The sequence below is a fragment of the Typha angustifolia genome, chromosome 1, assembly GCF_048772165.1.
Source record: "Typha angustifolia cultivar Huaian chromosome 1, ASM4877216v1, whole genome shotgun sequence".
NCBI classification, from domain to species: Eukaryota; Viridiplantae; Streptophyta; class Magnoliopsida; order Poales; family Typhaceae; genus Typha; species Typha angustifolia.
In genome coordinates, this window is record NC_133239.1 from 1,616,915 (window position 1) to 1,636,616 (window position 19,702).

The following is a 19,702-nucleotide window of genomic DNA, read 5'->3' on the forward strand; positions in this document are numbered from 1 at the left end:
GACCCATACAAAACCCGTAACCAGTTGGACGGCTGACAATTAAACACAATAAGAAAAAAGAAATATTCCGCATGTATGATTACATTACATTAAATAAGAAAATAAAAACATGCGATAAAAATAAAAACCCTATCTATCCTACGGGTACGCCTGTGATGCGAAAGCACCGCTTTCTCCATCACCGTGCACGAGTTTCACAGCCACTCGCCACCGTTTCCAGCCCATCTCTCTCTCTCTCCCTCCCCGTCCACAAAGAGGAAAAGCTCACGGATTCCGTGAGAAACTTTGGATCACAAGCCTCCCGTCGATTCAGGTGAGCTTCCATTGCTTTTGGATCAACGATTGTGGTTTACGGACGACGGATTCGATCTCTTCGTGGAGATTCTGCGTCGGTTTTGATCACTTTGTGTGGATATCTTCTTTTGGTTTGTTCAATCAAAGCATTCTATTCTTTATCCCCGATTTGTTTGTCCCAGATTTGATTTCTTGCAATCCAATGCATACTTCGTCGCGACATTCTATTAATTTGCGCCGATGATGAAAAATTGGAGAGCGAAGACGCTTAATCTTAACATTCCTGCGGTGATTTCTCCTCCTTGCGGGAAAAGATTACGTTTTGATCATGAACAGGGTAGTCTGTAGTGGTCTTGTGAAAGATGGGAGCTTTATAGTGCTGTTATGGGTACTTATCTTCTCAAGCACGAGAACGGCGCCGTAAGCGACCACCTCCGCAGCCATGTGCATCTGACCAACTGCATCCACCTCAAGAACCACATGCACAGCCGCAGCCCCAACCAGACCGAGAAGTCCCTCATTAGGGATCTCTTGGCCCTTCAGAGGTCGCGGTCCCTCCGCGACCCCTCCACTAGTCCTTCCTCATGGCTCTCGGCTTCTGTGGCCGGTAATGTAGCTAGGAGGCATATTAAGGATAGCTCGCTTCACAGCGGGAGGAGATCTATTGGGGGTGGCGATGGGCAAAGGGAAGCTAGCAGGATGTCCACGAGCTCTGCGCAAGTTGTCAATTTTGGAACATCGAAAGTTGCAGCCGCAGAAGCAAGTGATGGTGAGGAGAGAGATTGGAATGCTGAAGTAAGTAGAGCAGAGGAGTGCAGTAGAAAGAGTGGCAAGAGTAATATTTCTAGGAGGACATCGGAGAAGGCTAAGCAAGGACACAATGTTGGCCTGAAAACCCTCTTGGAACAGTTGGCAGAAGCTCCTAATCGTAAAGACAATGATGGGCGGCGGGTTATAGATGATGAGAAAATAAAGGAGAAGACAGAAGTAATTGGTCTTCTGCATCGTCAAGGGTTAAGCAGGGCCAAGAAAAACAGGTTTAGAGGAGTGAGGCGAGATCTTGGTTCTGTTGAGATTAGGGGTGCTAAGGCTCATAGTACTCACTGTAGGAATTCATTAGCTCAACGGGGCATGTGTCGGAGATGTCAAATAGGAGAAGGACAAGAAGAGGATGCTGAGATGGAGGTATCTCAGGCTTCAAGGAATGTATGTGGGATTCCTTGGAATTGGTCAAGGATTCATCATAGAGGTAAATCATTTCTTGATATGGCAGGACGGAGTATATCCTGTGGGCGGTCTGATACAAGGCAGAGAAAAGCTGATGGCCCTGCTCCGCATGGCCAAGAGGATGTATCAAACTTGCTGATCACGTCTGATTATTTGACCTCATTGACAAGCTCTGACTCCGAAGCATTGCCATTACTAGCTGAGGCATCAGGAACCCAAAACAACTGTTGCGATCACTACCGGACACAAGATTATTCAGGAGAACTGGGAATTTTCTCCAATAACAGTCTGATACATGAGCATGATTCTGACCTTTCTTCTGAAGCAAGATCTGGTAATCATAAAAAATCTAAACGGCGGAACTATGGCAGGCACCGATGTATGACACAGAAGTACATGCCAAGAACATTCAAGGATCTTGTGGGGCAGAACTTGGTTGCTCAAGCTCTTTCAAATGCTGTTTTGAGGAGAAAAGTTGGTTTGGTTTATGTCTTTTATGGACCTCATGGAACGGGGAAAACCTCATGTGCCCGTGTTTTTGCAAAAGCCCTGAATTGTCAAGCTGTGGAGCATCCTAAACCTTGTGATGTTTGTAACTCTTGCATATCGCACAACCTTGGCAAGAGCAGAAATGTGCTGGAAGTAGGCCCAATTGGGAATGTTGATTTTGAGAGCATTATGGATATACTTGACAACATGATTCTTTCTCCATTTTCTTCTCAATATAAAGTGTTTATTTTTGATGACTGTGACACCTTGCCAGCTGATGCTTGGAGTGTCATCTCGAAAGTCATTGATCGAGAACCCCGGCATGTAGTTTTTGTTCTTGTGAGCTGTAACCTTGATCTGCCTCATGTAATCATATCTAGGTGCCAGAAGTTCTTTTTCCCAAAGCTGAAAGAATCTGATATAATCAATACTCTGCAGTGGATCTCAACTAGTGAAGGCCTAGAAATTGATAAGGATGCATTAAAACTCATAGCTTCACAATCAGATGGATCATTAAGAGATGCTGAGATGACTCTTGATCAACTGAGTTTGCTCGGGCAGAGAATATCACTCTCTCTCGTTCAAGAACTTGTAAGCCACCTTTTCTTTTTTTGTCTCACTGAAGTTAAAACTATTTGTTGTCAGTTAAATACCAACTGAAGTTAGGATTTGATATTCGGTGCGCTGGTTAACACCATCGATCTTTTCTCATTCATATGTATGATTTATGTATGCATACATACACACATACACGTATGTGTATATATATATATATATATATATATATATATATATATATATATATGAATACAAGGAGGTCCTACCAATTTATGACACAATCCCTTTTTAGATGCAGTTGATCCACTTCTGGAAAATTTTTAAAATCCTGTTCCTTAGGAAAGAGGGAAATCCTAAGAGAAGAAATATGGCAAGAATAGTCTTCAGTCAAGTTTTGTTACTTAAAAAGTTTAGGATCAGAGTAACAGTACCATTGGTTAGATCCCCCTTAATCTATCCCTAAGTTCTGAGTATTCATGGATTGGACCAATTGATGGACAAATATTAGCTTTGCCATCTAATGTGAGGTTAATTGCTATTGGTGCTATTGGTACACATCCTACTCTCCATTAAATACTTAAGGTTAAGCTGACAGGAATAGGAACTTGGAACTGATGCAGCTGCATTTCTGCAGATTAACTAGAAAGATGACTATTAGATTTGAAAGATCCACATATTCCTTAGGAAGTCATACTTCCTTCACTGAATAGTCCAAAGAATGGTTCCAATTATGAAAATGCTTCAGTGGGTTATATGTATCTTACTGTCTATAAGAAATGGTGATACCTTAAAACTTGTACCTGATAGTTCATGATTTCTATCTTGGGCTACTTTGTGCTGAGTTATGATACTCCATGTTATTTGATATTAGTTTGTACCAACTGACAAAAAATAAATAATTCTCAGAAAATTGAAATACTCAAGGAAAGTTGAGTTTAGAGGAATGAACTAATTCCTTATCTCTTCCCTTTGCAGAACATGTAAAATTGTATGTTTTCATAGTGGCACATCAAGTAGTGACAGAGCAATTTAACTGGCCAATGGAGGATTGACACCACATTTATGTTCCATAATAAAAAAAAAATATTTTTTAAAATTAATTTTCTTAGTTGCAACATATAAATTTGCTTATTTGATTTTCATATTTATCAGGTTGGGCTGGTATCTGATGAAAAGTTGGTGGATCTGCTTGATTTAGCATTATCTGCAGACACAGTACATACTGTGAAAAGTTTAAGAGAAGTAATTGAAGCTGGAGTTGAGCCTTTGGCTTTAATGTCACAGCTTGCTACAATAATTACTGATATACTTGCTGGTAGCTATGTCTTCACTCGGGAAAGACTGCGGAGAAAGTTTTTTCGCCGACCAACATGTGAGTGAAAGCAATTTCCGGTTAAGACCTTAATTTGTCTTACTTTTGTATTTGCTTATGAGCTTGTTGCCTTTATGTTATGTTTGGTTGTTTCTTTAACTCTCTAGCTAGACCACCCTGCTATTGTTTCATTTGCAAGAAAAATAGAACCAGTCAGTCTTCTTTTCTTTTAGTTTATAGAGCATATAGTAACTAATTTCATTTACTTGCTTACAGTATCGAAGGAAGATATGGAAAAACTTCGTCAAGCTTTAAAGACGCTATCCGAAGCTGAAAAACAGTTGAGAGTGTCAAATGACAAGTTAACCTGGCTTACTGCTGCTTTGCTCCAACTTGCTCCAGATCAACAGTATATGCTGCCTAGCTCTTCTGGAGGTGCAAGTCTCAATCGGAGCCCGCTGGATCTTGACAATTTCTTTGGGAGAGATATAATAAGAAATTCTAGTAGTGTTAAGGAGGAGATGTGTATTAGAGATAGGGGCTCATCAAAAGGAATTGAACAAGAAAACTATAGCTGCCGAGGGGGTAATGAAGTAATGCTTGGTGGGCTGGGACATGGTGAAAGTACCCCAGACAATCTTATCCTGACCAACAGAGATACTAAAATAAGTGGGTCTAGAAGCCATATAGATAAAGAAAAGATTTGGCAAGCAGTGCTTGAGGCTATTCAATCTGACACACTGAGACACCTTTTGACTCGAGAAGGAAAGCTAAATTCAGTCAGCTTAGGTACAGGTATGATTTCAATCTTGTGATTCATCCAGATGGGATCAATTGCTGCTTGGTTGATGTAATCCTGCTTGCTATTCTATTGCTTTCTTCACAAGAAAGTTGGACTTTTTTCCTTTATTCTTGCAGAATTTCTTCATGCTATTGTACTCATCAAATGAGTGATATATGACTACTGATATAGTGGATACTCATACTCTGTCTAGGCACTCATCAAATAATCCTCAAGGAAGCAATCCTATTATGAATACATTTAGTATACTTAACAAATGTAGAAAGTTCACATGATGTCACTGAAAACAAATATTTATTACTAATTATATTTCTATGACCACAAGATATGCTGACTCTTTTGAAATTTCATAAATCATACTTCAGAGCAGGTTATCAAGTCTGTCTCTTTGCTCCTCATATTAAGCATCTTATGAGAAGGCACATTGTACTCATCAAATCATCCTAAGAGAAGTGCCAGTATCCTACACTGGATACAGTTAATACACCTGACAATGTAGAATGTTCTCATAATGTCAATGGAGAATATATAATTGCTTCTATTTCTATTCCCAAGATTCCAAAATCTGTTTTTGCTCTCTATTTAGAGTTGCATAGATCATATTTTAGAAAAGGTTACTGGATTAATCTCTTCGGTCCTCATATTAAGCATTTTATGAGGTCATGTACATGTAGCATGTCTGACCAAAATGAAGCTCTAGAAGAAAATTTCTTTAAACTTTAAAGACACATCTAAGAAAAATGCAAGTAGCTTTTCAACAGCAGCAATTTCGATATATGGCTTTTAGATTTCAATTGTATCACTCCTCTAACCTTGCACGACCTCTCTCATCCAATTTTTCATGATTTGATGGGAAAGACTCCTCGAATTTGTTCAAGAAAAGTTCACTTTTAATTTCTTACATCTGAATTTTAGTTCTTTTTTTTTGTCCTTCTACAGCTCCTACTGCACAATTGATATTTAGCTCACATGTGAAAAGATCCAAAGCTGAGAAGTTCAGAGGACAAATTTTACAGGCCTTTGAGGCTGTACTTTCTTCTGCAGTAATACTTGAAATCCAATATGGATCTTGGAAAGATATGAGGACAGATGGCCAGCCTCCGCTCACTTTGCTTTCTTCTGAGAATGGTTCTTCTCAGGTTACGTTAAGAAGGTCTCTTACTAATCACAGATCACTTTACTCAGGGCATGAAGATCTTGCTAGAAAGATTCCAAAAGAAAATTTATCCAAAGGTATTGGCTCCAGTCAAGCTAGATGGTTGCGTTCTGACCCCCACATATTAACAGAAGGTGAAATCATTGAAATGGGGCCTTTGCCCCAAGAGAATGGGCAGAGCAGTTTTGCAACTAAGCCAAAAAGGAAGGAGAGTGTATGGGCACAAGAAGCTTCTTCTTCTCAGAACCATGCCAACTTGGTCCCTTCATCAGTAAGAAAGGAGAATGGCGAACAACAACGGAGACAAAGCTTAGTGAAAGGCAAAGTATCTCTTGCTCATGTTATTAATCAGGCAGAAGGTTGTTCACAACAAGCAGGATGGTCTAGACGGAAAGCTATATCAATTGCAGAAAAGCTTGAACAAGACAACTTGTAAGTGCTCAAATAATATCTTCTATTTAACAATCCTTTCTTCTTCTTTTTTTGCAGCTCATTATCCTGTGTTAACAGAGAAAATTCATAGAGCACTTATATATACTGTTCATGTAAAACATTATCTGAATTTTATTTGCATTTTGCTTGATAAGTTAATTATTTTTTTCTGCTGTATTTGATGATTTATATGATTTAATAGGAGATTGGAGCCCAGATCGAGAAGCTTACTTTGTTGGAAAGCTTCTAGGGTAACTCGAGGGAAGGTACTGCTTTAACATATTTTGTTTTCATCATTTTATGTGTTAGGAAACGGTGTTCTAACTTCGAGTTCTTTTTGCTGGATTTACTCTATCTGACTCTTTTGCTGAATGTTATTCACTTAGGTTAATAATTGTTAGGCCAACAAGTCAATCATTTGCTTCAGCAAATTGTTAAATGATCTACAATATATGCTTTTTCTCTGAGATGCAATAACTTTCTAATTTTGGGTAATAATTGACATGTGGAGATAATAACTGAATATGAAGACTAGTTAGAAACACCTTTTGTCTTTCATTAGTCATGTGACATTCTGTGATTTTTTTTTGGGGGGTCTTACAAAAGCACAAATTTATAGAAATTAATAAAATAACAACTAGGGACGATCATTTTCTTTTCTCATAGTTTGGGCTCTGTTTTGAATAGATGGATAACTTGGATAAAGCATACTGGTTAACTTGCATGAAATTGATATTGTCTGTCTCTCTCATTCTGTTCAGAAGTGCCATTGTAAAGTGATCTTTGAGAGGGAGTAGGTAAAGGCAAACATGCCATTTTTTCTTATCATTGGTAATTATCTGACCCTCTTGTCCCTTGTTCCTGATTTTGGGTTGGATAGAAAGACCCGATAAGGAGGCCCTTTGACCATGTTTATCACAGTTATAGATAAAATGATGTAGAACATTTGGTTGGTAAGATAACTCGACCATTATTTGCGAAAATGAAAAAGGGCCTTATCCTGCAACCAGCAAAACCAAGTTCTTTCAAGGATAGTAAAAATAGTAAAACTAAGATACTACTCTATTAACTTTTTGCATTGCCAAGTTAATGAGCCTGTACTTAGCAGTTTTAATTTGTGAATGAAGCAAAAAAGAAATATTGACAGGAGATCATATGCACGTCAATGTATATATTGGAAGTAATTTGCACAAATGATTCCTTTTCTGTAATCTACATGTTTTTCACTTAAAATATATCTCTACAGCTCCCAACACTGAGAATTAAGGCACGAAGAACACGATCCCTGGTAAAGCTTGTCATATGTGGAAGGTGCATGTCTGCCAGGTCTCCAAGGTAAAAGCTGATGTACATTAATAAGTTTAATGATGAGTAAGGCATCTCCAAGGTAAAAGCTACTGCTTCAGTTGTCTTATTCTTTTCTATTTCTACCATGTCATCTTAGTACTCTTTAGGGAATTTTGTACATTTTTCAACGTGCAAAAGAATGAAAAGAAAAAGCAATAATATATTCTTTTTTCTCAGTTTCAAGATTGCATTATTTTAGGAGTTTGTGTCTGTGTGTGTGTGAAAGATTGCAGGATTATTTTGGGTAGAAAAATGCAATTTGTAAACATCTATTCTCCTTGTTCTGCAAGTAGCTGTATGTGAAATCCTACGTATTATCTTGACTTCTCTATGTACCAGCTTGAATTGCGAGATGTTAGAAACTAATATTCATGTTCGAATTTCAGTTTTTTTTCTTCTTTTATTTTAATTTTATTTCACACCTTACATGATGTGGTTATTTACTTATTTCAGTTCACGTCTTTTCGCTATTTTTAGTTTGACCATTCATTTAACTACAGAATATTAAAAGTCCAATGCCAGATTTAAGGGTGGTTCCAGGGTATCTGACTATCTTCTGGTATTCTATTAAAAAAAAGTATTGTTTTCAAATTAGTACTAGTGAAGACTGGAAACCGGAATAAACGTGTATTTAGGGTGTAAAGTGAAAAAAATCTAATCTTTTCCGTGCATTCGTCGACATGAGAATCCTCCGGGTGATTTTATTCCTCTCCACTCCACCTTCATGCAGTCGTAGTTCTTGGCAGCACTTGATTGAATGCCAAAATAAAAACCGACCACAAAGCGGATATATTCAATGTTCGAAAGCAAAATCGTATTCGTTTATTATCAGAGAAGAAAATATTCCTTTGACATGGCTGGATATCGACTTGAAACGGCATCAATACAGTATTTAACATCACCTGAAGTACGAAATTGAATAATTATCTTTCACATCACTACGCGGCAAAAAATAACATACGAGTTATAAAAATGCTTCCCAAAAATAGCTCCATATCATCCCATCTTTTTTACAAACTGTGGAGCAATCGTCTAATTCCAACCCCCGACCCACAAAAAATAAAGGAAATCCGGGATCATTACTTTGGGTTTTTAAGGTAATGAAACTACCGGCTGCTTAAAACGAGCTTAACTAGATTACTTGCTCAGAGTTGATGATAAGTAGAAGTTCCAGAATATGGAGCATGTGGACATAAATGCAACACGAGTAGAGAGAGGAACCACCCTGAGAACATAAAAGGAAACCAAGACGCAAATGATTAGTGCCACATATATGTTGTACTAACAGAATTTATGAAGTAATAAATTCATCATACTAACAGAATTTTCAGCTGAGAATATTGTCACAAAGAAATACTCAAGTACGTTTCTACCGTGAAAAAACCATTAGTAGTAATTATATGGATCTCACGTTATAAAAACAATAGATGCATAGGCATGAATTTGGAGCACGACAGAGATTGAAGAAGCCTTTATCCTTTTCTCTCTGCCAAGTTTAATTTCTTGGCATTGTAGGTGTAACAACCCCGTCTCAAACTCTCAATATGGCTTTTAAACAGCAGTCGAGGAAATCAAAGTTTTTTATTTCTCTCTATCCTATAATTCCAATTTCACAAGAGATGCTAAAATCTTTTACATGTTACTAGCTAAGGTCGGCAGTTAATAAGGTAAAATATTCTTACCCAAAGTTAAGGATGGTAACAGGAATCCAGAACCTGAAGCCTGCAAACAAACAGAGGATCAAAAGTTAATTGAGTTCACTTTATATTTATCTTGCAAATAGAAAGATATATCTGAGAAGCTGGTCACCATATAGAAGTGTAGGAAGGGCATCCTTTTGATACTTGGATGGCAGTTCTGATAATCTTCCTAGCCATAAATTGTTCCATGCAAAAATGACAGCGATAACACATGGGCCGAGTACAATTTGATTCAATATAACCTGAAAAAGATAACCAATGATGAATATGGAGAATTTTAACAAGTACCTAGAAATTCCCTGGGCAAACAAAATACCTTCATCGACAAGTTTACGAATGTTTGCCTAGGCATACAATGGTCGAGAAACTGGTACCATGCATAAGAGCCTGGACCATAAAGAAGAAACCCATAGGATGCCATGCGTAATGCCCGAAGCCAATCATGATTTGACAAGAGCAACGATATTTGGTCCTAGAAGTAAAATTTGTTGACAATTGTCAGATTCAATAAGCAGCAAAATGCTAATAATCTCAGAACCAACAGAGAGACAACAGTGATAGGAAAAGATAAAGAAAGACAAAAATACTACCAGAACAAGTACCTTTATAAGCTATTGAAAATATTGGATCTCATTATTACAAAAAAAAAGAAGTGATGATAAAGAACTTTTAATAAATGCAAAATTTATAGAATGCAACTGTGGTTTGGATCAGAGTGAGCTTACAAGTCACTAGCCTTCATGAACCTTGCTCTGCGAGCTATAGGGATCTCTAGTAAATAAAATAATTCAGGAATATATATATATATCAGTCTGCATAACATATGATCAGCTGGATGTAGTTCAAAGTTCAAAACGGGAAATACTCCACTGAATAATTGGTATAGAGTACATGAAACCAGGAAAATACCAAGAATATTACAGAAGCTGATGTATTTTAAAGAATTGATAAATGTTAAAAGAAATCAACATGTAAATAAATGAGACAACCTCTCTATTGATATATTAGTAGCATGTTTATTAGTTACGAATGTTAGCTGATCAAGTTGAGACATCACTTCTCTTGCAATGAAGACATCAAAATAAAGCAAAAATTGCGAAGGTCTAGTTGCAATCTTCCTAAAACAAACTACAGATGCAGCATAAATTACTAAATAGATAAAGCATAAAAACAACAACAGCAGCAGCTTGTCTAAAAGGAACCTTATAAATAGGTCAGCACTTTTTATAAGAGCAACAGTAAAATGGTCTTCACAATGCATGCCCTAATCCATAGAACAATTTAACTTCCTAAATTTTCAATCAATTATTTTAGCAGGATTCCTACAAGACAACTCCGTTCTAGATTCAAAATTCCAGATTCATCAAGCTTAGGAATAACGCCCAAGTTAGGGTTAGAAATTTTACGAAACGGACCTTGTCCTCTGAGTCAGATGCGGCATCGCTGTGGTTGACCCAGCGGTCTCGGACTTGGGCGACGGTGTCCCCGGTTAGGGTTAGGGAGGCGGCGGTCGCCGCCTGCTTGAAGGGGAAGTCTGGGAGCGACCAGCCTTGCCTTCCTACTCCGAGGGACTCCGACGAGGAGGAATTCGACCTCTCTGGGCGACGAGGGCGACCCTTGGGTGGAAATTTCCACCAAAATCCCCCGTTCCCGAGAGTACCCATTTGGGGGTAAGAGAGAGCGATCTCCCTCCCCTCTCTCTCCGGATTGCCAGTAGTAGAGTTATAAAATAATTGTAGGAAGGAGAGCGACTTAAGAGTACGAGACGATCCCCAAGAAGATGGTTGCACGGAGTCCACACACACACAACGTGTACGTCTGAGGGATCCACTTGTAGGATGGAGGATCTTCTGCAGACCATGTTGTAGGAATTAGCTTCACCATCGAATTATCGGATCCGCATCCCCGAGACTACCAAAATCTCGCTTCACAACCCCCGCCCCCCTCCCACTAAAGAGAGAAAACAAACTCACTCTTCTCATCTTCTCAAGAGTGGGAGTGTGGGAGAGATCCGAAAGTCGCTTTCCTCTTCTCCAAGCTCTGGTGTATTCTCTTCTCTAAGTAGCAAAACTTAGAAGAGAGAGGAGAAGAAGAAGTCGTCAAAAGGGAGGAGGAGAAGGAGAAGGAGATGGCAGGGGGATACAGAGTGGAGGACGACTACGACTACCTCTTCAAGGTGGTCCTAATCGGCGACTCTGGTGTGGGGAAATCCAACTTGCTCTCTCGCTTCACGAAGAACGAGTTTAGTCTCGAGTCCAAATCCACCATTGGGGTCGAGTTTGCCACCAGGAGTTTGAATGTTGAAGGCAAGGTCATCAAAGCTCAGATTTGGGATACTGCGGGCCAGGAGAGGTAATACAACTCGTTTGTCTTTTTCTTTCCCTTCTAATTTAGGACTAGAATTCATCTTCGTAACTTGTATTTTGGAAAAGGACGGGATCTTGGTCTATTTTTGCATTTTGGTCGAGGGCTTCAGCAGGGTTTAGGGGTCGGGGATCTGATGGAATTTTCTAACGTCTGGAGTTATGAGACGGAAATTAATATTGGATTTTTGATATTTGTAGTAGTGTTGATTTAGAATCTTGGATCACAGTTGCTTAATTCGTGTTGGTAGTTTCTCTTTGCTAGATCTCGATCTTAAATGGCTTGCAGTGGTTGCCTGTGTATCTTGATCACTTAAAGTTTCCTTTTTATGGGTAGCCCTGGGGCCTTTTCTAGGGTTACCAGATGTTTTGTGAAACTCGTCTGGGCCAAGACATCTTACCTGTTTTGGACCTTCTGTTTGAAATACCCTAGCAAAGCCAACCAAAATGGACTGTGCAGCGAGGCAGGTGGGCTGTCTAGTTGAATTTCACCATCTTTTGACGTGCTAGAAACCCAGTACAAGTTATTCAGAGATGATACATGTAATTTGTGATTTCTATAGATAAATCATAAATTGTTGGATTTAAAGGATAGCGGTGTATTCTTCTTTTACCAAAAGATAGGAGGTTGATCTGATAATTTATGTTGCGTCATGATTGATTCAGTTGTGTAATCCTATAGTCATGTTAAGCCTTTCCATGAACTTGTGAGCCAGTTCTCTACCATTTGAAAGTTGTGTTCTAGTTGTTTGCAGAAATAGGAACTTGGTGATTTGTTGAGTAGGATATTATGTCATCACATCATGATATACTCCACTTTTGTAACTATTTGAGTAGAATGTTCACTAGTCAAGATATTCGGAGTGCTTGATAAAATCATCACCTCCACAAATCAGTGCAGTTGGTAACTGTGTCCCTCTAGCCTGTCAGTCTGCCAGAAACTTTTGTGATAAATATGCAGATGTATAAGTATCTGTAGGACAGTTTTACATGCAGAAGAGAACTTTATCTTACAGAAGAAACAACACTTTGCTTGTTACCATCTGTCACTAGCTGGATTGATTACAATCTTATTTGTGTTTTTCTGGCTGAAGACATGTTCAAGATACCAATTACTTGTTGCAGGTATCGTGCTATTACAAGTGCCTACTACCGAGGTGCTGTAGGTGCATTGCTTGTCTATGATGTTACACGTCATGCTACATTTGAGAATGCTGAACGCTGGCTAAGGGAGTTGAGAAACCATACTGATCCTAACATTGTTGTCATGCTTATCGGGAACAAATCTGATCTTCGTCACCTTGTTGCTGTTTCAACTGAAGACGGAAAGGCTTTTGCTGAGAAGGAATCACTCTATTTCATGGAGACATCTGCACTGGAAGCAATTAATGTGGACCGTGCTTTTGCAGAGGTTTTGACTCAGATATATCAAATTGTGAGCAAAAAGGCAGTTGAGACAGGGGATGATGTAGCATCTTCTGTTCCTAGTAAAGGGGAGAGGATAAATGTGAAAGATGATTCTTCTGCATTAAAGAGATTTGGTTGCTGCTCAAATTAGGTAAAGGCATGTACCTATTTGTTGGCTTTAAACTTTGATGCATCCTATGTTTCTTCTGTAACAAACTTTTCCTTTGCTTTTCTTTTACTTCCTTCTTGGTGGTACAGTCTGCCAGTCGGAACTTTTGACTGACTGAGCTTTGGTTTGATTTGCTTTCTTCAACCTAAAACCATGAAGAACATTTTATATTTCATTACCAATTAGTTAACTTTTAAAGTATCTGCCAAATTGCATTCTCTTTAGAAAACTTTAGATCTGTTTATTTGTTGTTTTTATGAGATTGACTTATGGATGTACAGAAATTTTGGAGTAGAAAATATCACAATAGCAGTAACAAGTATGTTGTTGTGTTTTGGCCAAGTTATTGATGAGTTATAAGCATTGTATCTTTAGCTTACAGGAGAAAAATGTGTCTAGAAAAGGTTGTATATAAAAAAAGTGTGCAGAAAAGACAGATGATTTCCAATGTTAATGGAGCTGAGAAGGATTTATCTGTATAAAGTGATGACTGTAAATTCCGGTTCTGAGGATTAATTTCAGGCAATTAGAAAGTGAGAAAGGCTAGGAATGGCATTAAGTGGTAAATGTCTAGGGAAATTATTGTCTGTTGGAAGTCGGAAGAAATCTTGATGGCTTGGAACTTTAATACAGTATTCACCATTTTTTTCATGATTGATATCTATAGTCTCAGCATGCATCTTCACTCCTGTAGTAGCTCACCATTTCTGCCAACTGCTACATTGCCTAGTGGAAATACTTCTTTCATATATAAGTCAGATTCGAGAATTCAACTTAGGCATTGTGTAAGTTCTGCTCTTAATGACCATTAGGTTCGGTTCATATTGAGCTTCCTCAGGTGTTGTAATTAAAATTTTCCTTGCAGAACTACTTCAATTGGTCTTTGGGCCAAATTTCATTATATTAGCATGTCAAATGTATCTTTAGCTCTGTCCAAAATACATGCTGGCAGAAGTCTAACTTCATGGATTTTTTTTAGCTTAGGATTTTTAAGCAGAAGTCTGATTACTTAGCTCCTTTTTAGAGATTTTTACTTGATGTCATATTTGTTGCTAGTTGAGGATTCTACATGTAGAAACAGTTCACTTAGGATTTAGAAAATACAGATAGTATATTAGGTGGCCCATATCCAATCATTGAATATTTGGAGAAGAGTGGAGGATATTTCTATGGTTTACTTCTTGTAAGTTGTTGCACAGCATGCAGAGGAGCTATGTTTCTCTTTCTCCTGCCCCTGTTATTTCATCTTACAGAGAGCATAGAATGTTGAAAAGCTAGCTCGACTTTTTGTGAACAAGATCTTTTGCTTTGTTCTCCAAAAAATTTCAGTGCTAGTAGAAGTTTACAGCACCAAATTTGAGTGGGTTTAGGAATATTGAAGTGTCTGATTAGAGACAATGGAGAACCCGACTTCTCTTTTGTCGGAGAGACACAAGACAGTGGAACTGATTCATAGAATTTGTCGAAATAGTGTTGTGAAGTTCCAACACTCTGTCCAAGTTCCTACCCAACAATAAGTATCTGATAAAAGCATCTGATTCATAGGATTTATTTATGATTATATCTATCGATGTGTTATATGATCTAATATTTTTATTGTTAAGCATAGCTATAATCAAAACATTTTATTTTATATTTGACACTTGACACTTTGTTTACTCGTTTCTATAATATTTGTTAGAAAGTACCAAGTAATTGCGCACATAGGAAACGAGGCTTATGAATCACTTATTTAGGCTCTCAAAACATTATGCAAGTTTGCAAGCTAGCTAGAATCTCTCCATTAACGATACAAATCATAGCATCTTTATCTTGCCCCGTAAGCTACATCCATTTATAAAATCACTATGACGTGAGGGATCACAGATTTCTAGTGGCCCATGTGTTGCAGAAATTAATGTTCATCCTAAATCAGATGCTGCCAAAGTTTCAATTGGATCCAGGACTTGAAATCAAAGTTTCCTCTTGCCAAGAGAAGAACACTGTTGAATATTTCCTAACTCCTCACGTGGACAAATGGTGAAATATCTCTCTCAAGAAATCGTATGAGACAAATGGAATAGGTAAACTCCTGCATCTTTCCAGAGACGACTCCCTCCAACAATTTCTGAAGCTTGAATCGATGACGAAGCCTGAATGTTAAAAGGCATGCATGACGATTGATGCGATAGCACATAGACCCAAATTGGGAATTGGAGGATGGATAGGAAATGAAGCTACTACTGATAACTATTCTAGTAGTGGAACAGAGGGAATTACGAGGTACTACTCTAAGAAAGTCCTATTTTTGAAAGGGATTATAATCATAGTACCATGGAAAAGATTTGGGGGGGGGGGGGGGTTGGGGGGGAACCCCAATCGGCGACGATGGGTCCAGATGTAGTACGATCCTCAAATTTATTCTGCATCATAACAGGGTCCGCATATATTAGGTGTAAGATGACGACAATGGACACGATAAACACGTCTATCCGTCATGCATGATGACATATCTATCCACGTATGAATAAAAAGCTTGGAATATTTATTCTGCAATCGTTTTTTAGCGCTGGCCTTTTCTGGATCCACGTGGCCCCCACTACGAAAAAGACAACGAGGGGCGGCTCTTCCCATTACGCATTTCGTGTTCACACTACCAATCTCTATATAAGACGAACCAATCCCAAATAAGTAGTTTCTTTTTTTATTTTATTCCACCCCTATCTTTTTTTGTAATTCCGCTTTCTGTCATTCTGTGTGCCTCTCCGAATAAATTAGACCAAAAAAAGAATATCTTATTCAAATAGGGAGTAAAATGGAAAAGAAGAAAAAAAAGACCCATTATATATACGTCAAATATCGAGGAGAAAACGAAGGGAGGTTTTGGGAAAATAAAATTAAGAAAAGGGAGGAATCAGAATCGTACGGCGCACGACACGGTCTCAGCAAGATGGACGGCTGGAAGAAGAAAAAAAAAATCCACACACCTCCACGCACGTGACGGTCAGCTGCACCATGGCGCCGGCGCGAGGCCGAAGCCTCCGCGGCGGAGCACGACGGCGCACTCGGGCAGCTCGCCTAGCCCGGCGAAGAGGGCGTCCTCCTCGGCGGCGCCCTCCTCGGAGCGGCACTCCTCGGGAAGCCGCATAGCGGCGTCGATCGCGCCGAAGATGGGACCGTAGAGGAGCGACTCCGCGGCTGCGGGCGGCGACGTGGAGCTCGGGGACCCCACAACGGACAGCCAATGGAAGTCCTCGCCAATCATCATCGCCGGCTCCGCGGCGATCAGATCGGCGAACTTCTCCTCCGATTCGGTGGACGCCGGTTCGGGTGGGCTGGTCTGGGCCGGCGGATCGTCCACGGGCGAGGCTTGTACTTTAGGAGTCGTGTGGTGGTGGTGGTGGTGGATCTTGGGGAGGGGCCACGGATGGTTGTGATCGAAGGAGTAGGTGATGACGAGCGTGGTGGGGTCCACGCGGCTGCGCTCGACCTGCTTCCGTGCGGGGCACCCCTTGGAGCTGCTACACCTATAGTATCCCCTGTGGACGTTCACATACTTTTCTCCATGAGGACGGCCGCCCCCGCGTAGTACTTTCGGTGGGTGGAAGAAATTAAACGGTATTATTACCTGGGGTAGGGGGAGCCCTTGATCGGCTTCTGCCCGTACTTCCTCCACGCCCACGAATCCGACGGGGGAGCTCCCTCGCCGACACCCTTCGGCCGTGATCCGTCCACGTCAGCAATCGGCACCGACACCACCCGCTTCTGGACCGATCGCCGACTAACACGGAAACCACACCAAAAAAGAAAACTTTTAATAAATTCTCCAACACCCAAGCCTAGGTGGAGGAGTAGAGTAGAGTAGAGTAGTAGACTCACTACCTTCGCTTCGCCGAGGGAGAGGAAGGGGAAGGCAGGGGATGATTCTGCTTCCCCTCAGCGGCCGGTGACTGGACCCCGACCTGGGTATCCGGGGAAACACCCACCTCCTCGTGATCCACGGTCGGGGAGTCGCTGCTGCAGTAGCCGTCCGTGATCTCTGATCTGGACATCCCAAAGCTCCGTAAATCAAATCCCAGCCGTCAAATTGATCCTCGTGATCTACCTCTACAAATTAAAACCAGAACCACTTTCCCCGTACCGGAAAAGCAAAGAAAAGAGAAAATAAACAAAAAGGGGGGCAAAGTGGAAAAAAGAAAAAGGGAGATAAGAGAGCGGGCGGAGAGATAGGAGAAGGTACAAAGCCGGCTGATGCGAAGTTTTTAAGGGGTGGAGAAGAAGGTGGGGACGAATGGAGACACGGATGGGGCAGTTCTAGTAGTCCTTGCTCCCATCTATATCTATCTTATATATAAACTTTTATTATTTTAGTCCATATATAAACTATAATGTCTCTTCATATATAGGTTTGAATTATTACTCTTTTTGCGTAGAAAGGTGGAGGGGGGGAGATGTGGGAGCACATAGTGGGATTAAACAATAAAAAGTTGTGAAAACGACTCCCTCTCCCCACCTATCCTCCATCTCCCATATGGATACAGTGGTTGTTGTTCGAATACAATATTATAACAATGCCATAAAGGTAAGTTTCAGTGTACATATATAACTGGGAGAAGGAGAAGAGGGATCTCGCACATGATCACTTCGAGGGAGGGAGGGAAGTGCATTTAATTTGGATTAAAAAAGAGACCCAAAAATAAAAATAAAAAACGTTCCTTTCTCGCCAATAGCTAAGCTAGATATGCTCTGCACGGCCTCCATGTGCCAGGGGTGAAATCGTAATTTTGACAGATCTTTTTGTTTTTTTCTGGAGAAATTAATTATGTAAATGTTTCTTTTCTATTGTTTTTAGAATATTAACGTCCATCTGGACATTTATTATACGACTAACTCGTTTAAGAAGAAAATTTATAGATATGACCCTTGATGGGTTACTTTGGAGCTCGAAGTCACGATCCTAGAAAAAAAAAAGTCATGCGCGTGATAGATAGTTCGCGCATCATCCATGTTCGAGTCACGTTAAAAAGAAAAAAAGAAGAGAGAGGGATGGAGTTATAAATTGTTTTAAAAATATATATATAGGGGGTAATTTGTAAAAAAAAAAAGTAGAACTTCCATCGTGCGGGGCCTACGAAAACGTAGAAGTTCGTGCCACATAGCCAATATCATCTGGGCACGTCAGCCACATGGAGAATTTTAGCTAGCCAAAGAGAAGCTTCCATGATGGCGGTGTCATCTCTTGGCTATATATTGTAATCGAAAATGGAACGTTTCCTGCTCCGCTTATTGCGAGAGAGAAGAGGCGAGGATGGATTGCTGCTGCTGCTGCACCTCTTCATTAATCATTTCCATTATTCTATTCGTCTGGGAGGTGGAATGGAGAGTTATTACCATCGCAAACCTGCTCCCTTTTCTTTATTCTATCCTCCTCCCCTAATCCTTGACTTATTCTCGAATAGGCTTAAAATATCCTAGTTTTTTTTTCCGGTCAAACCGCTTATCTGAATCACTGGAAGCTTCCCTCCTCCCTCTCTAAACCTAGATTCAATCGTCAGCACTTGAAAGGTACTGCAATCCAGTCATAACACGGTATTGAATCTCTCTGGGATACCAAGATATATTAGCTAGCCGGTGCTTCTTTTTTAGGTTTATTTAGTTTCAAATCGGATATCCCTTTATGCTGCCTATACTTATCCACCACAGACGAGTTAAATTAAAAATGACTGTAACTCCTCTGTATAATAAATTATGAGATCTCAGCCTAATCATTTTTTATATAAATAAATTAATCATTTTCACTGTAAAGTTAGACAAGAATTTTGACCCAAGAGCATCTCTTGTGTAAATTAATCGGTCATACTCAATTAGTAATATTTAAGATATAGGGGCTTTTTCATAAAATTCTCTAATTATGAAAATAAATCGTCGAGGCTTTCTTTTACTACAGGGAATTAGGTTTAATTTTGTTTTAAAAAAGGAATTAGGTTTAATTGGACACAGCAAGGCTGCTAGCCTTGGAGGCCAATTAGCTATAGCTTTTAGCAAGGGAGCTTGTCACGTCGAGAGTGACATCTTTGCGTTTGCATTTGGACTTTTTATTAGCTGTCTTTTCCAAACATTTAATTGGCTTGATTGATTGAGGTAGCCCACTAAGCAAACTATGTCTTAAGATTAATATAATTCCCTTGGGGATCATGTTGATTGGTTTACTAATTAAAGAGTTTAATTAGGAGCTCAGATCGCATACAAGAATCTTAGATGAGGTTTTTAGTGGAATGCCACACAATAGAAAAAATGTATAATATATATATGTATACTTGCATGCTTAATTACTTCTTCTATTTTTGCCATTTGGAGTACTAATTAGAAATTACATATTTACCGTCCAAATATTGAGATGAAGCATGGGCCAAGCAAGGATAGGACTATTAATCCCAAAGATTGGTCCAACAATCAATTAATTGGGC

General features: G+C 39.5%; 4 protein-coding genes across 5 annotated transcripts; 2 read left to right on the forward strand and 2 right to left on the reverse strand.

Annotated features, from left to right (window-relative positions):
- The first annotated feature begins 139 nt into the window (after positions 1 to 139).
- On the forward strand, positions 140 to 7,793 carry LOC140760796 (protein STICHEL-like 4). 2 transcript variants are annotated; one of them, XM_073097815.1, is made up of 7 exons: positions 140 to 313; positions 477 to 2,601; positions 3,721 to 3,940; positions 4,157 to 4,675; positions 5,622 to 6,270; positions 6,473 to 6,536; positions 7,517 to 7,793. In XM_073097815.1, exons 2-7 carry the CDS (start codon positions 679 to 681, stop codon positions 7,607 to 7,609), a joined length of 3,468 nt encoding a protein of 1,155 aa, XP_072953916.1. In that variant the 5' UTR covers positions 140 to 313; positions 477 to 678; the 3' UTR covers positions 7,610 to 7,793. The 2 variants fall into 2 exon arrangements, with proteins under 2 accessions (XP_072953916.1, XP_072953924.1); XM_073097823.1 differs by having other exon boundaries at positions 140 to 2,601.
- Positions 7,794 to 8,532: 739 nt separating this feature from the next.
- Positions 8,533 to 11,059, reverse strand: LOC140767159 (protein sym-1). Its single transcript, XM_073107015.1, has 5 exons — positions 10,733 to 11,059; positions 9,634 to 9,789; positions 9,427 to 9,559; positions 9,300 to 9,339; positions 8,533 to 8,842 (listed from the first exon to the last, which is right to left on the reverse strand). Exons 1-5 carry the CDS (start codon positions 10,979 to 10,981, stop codon positions 8,755 to 8,757), a joined length of 666 nt encoding a protein of 221 aa, XP_072963116.1. The 5' UTR covers positions 10,982 to 11,059; the 3' UTR covers positions 8,533 to 8,754.
- Positions 11,060 to 11,212: 153 nt separating this feature from the next.
- Positions 11,213 to 13,457, forward strand: LOC140767246 (ras-related protein RIC2-like). The gene is made up of 2 exons (XM_073107130.1): positions 11,213 to 11,669; positions 12,806 to 13,457. The coding sequence occupies exons 1-2, from the start codon at positions 11,446 to 11,448 to the stop codon at positions 13,236 to 13,238; spliced, it is 657 nt and encodes a 218-aa protein (XP_072963231.1). The 5' UTR covers positions 11,213 to 11,445; the 3' UTR covers positions 13,239 to 13,457.
- Positions 13,458 to 15,916: 2,459 nt separating this feature from the next.
- Positions 15,917 to 17,555, reverse strand: LOC140767073 (probable WRKY transcription factor 65). Its single transcript, XM_073106891.1, has 3 exons — positions 17,118 to 17,555; positions 16,864 to 17,016; positions 15,917 to 16,774 (listed from the first exon to the last, which is right to left on the reverse strand). The coding sequence occupies exons 1-3, from the start codon at positions 17,285 to 17,287 to the stop codon at positions 16,240 to 16,242; spliced, it is 858 nt and encodes a 285-aa protein (XP_072962992.1). The 5' UTR covers positions 17,288 to 17,555; the 3' UTR covers positions 15,917 to 16,239.
- Positions 17,556 to 19,702: the final 2,147 nt, after the last annotated feature.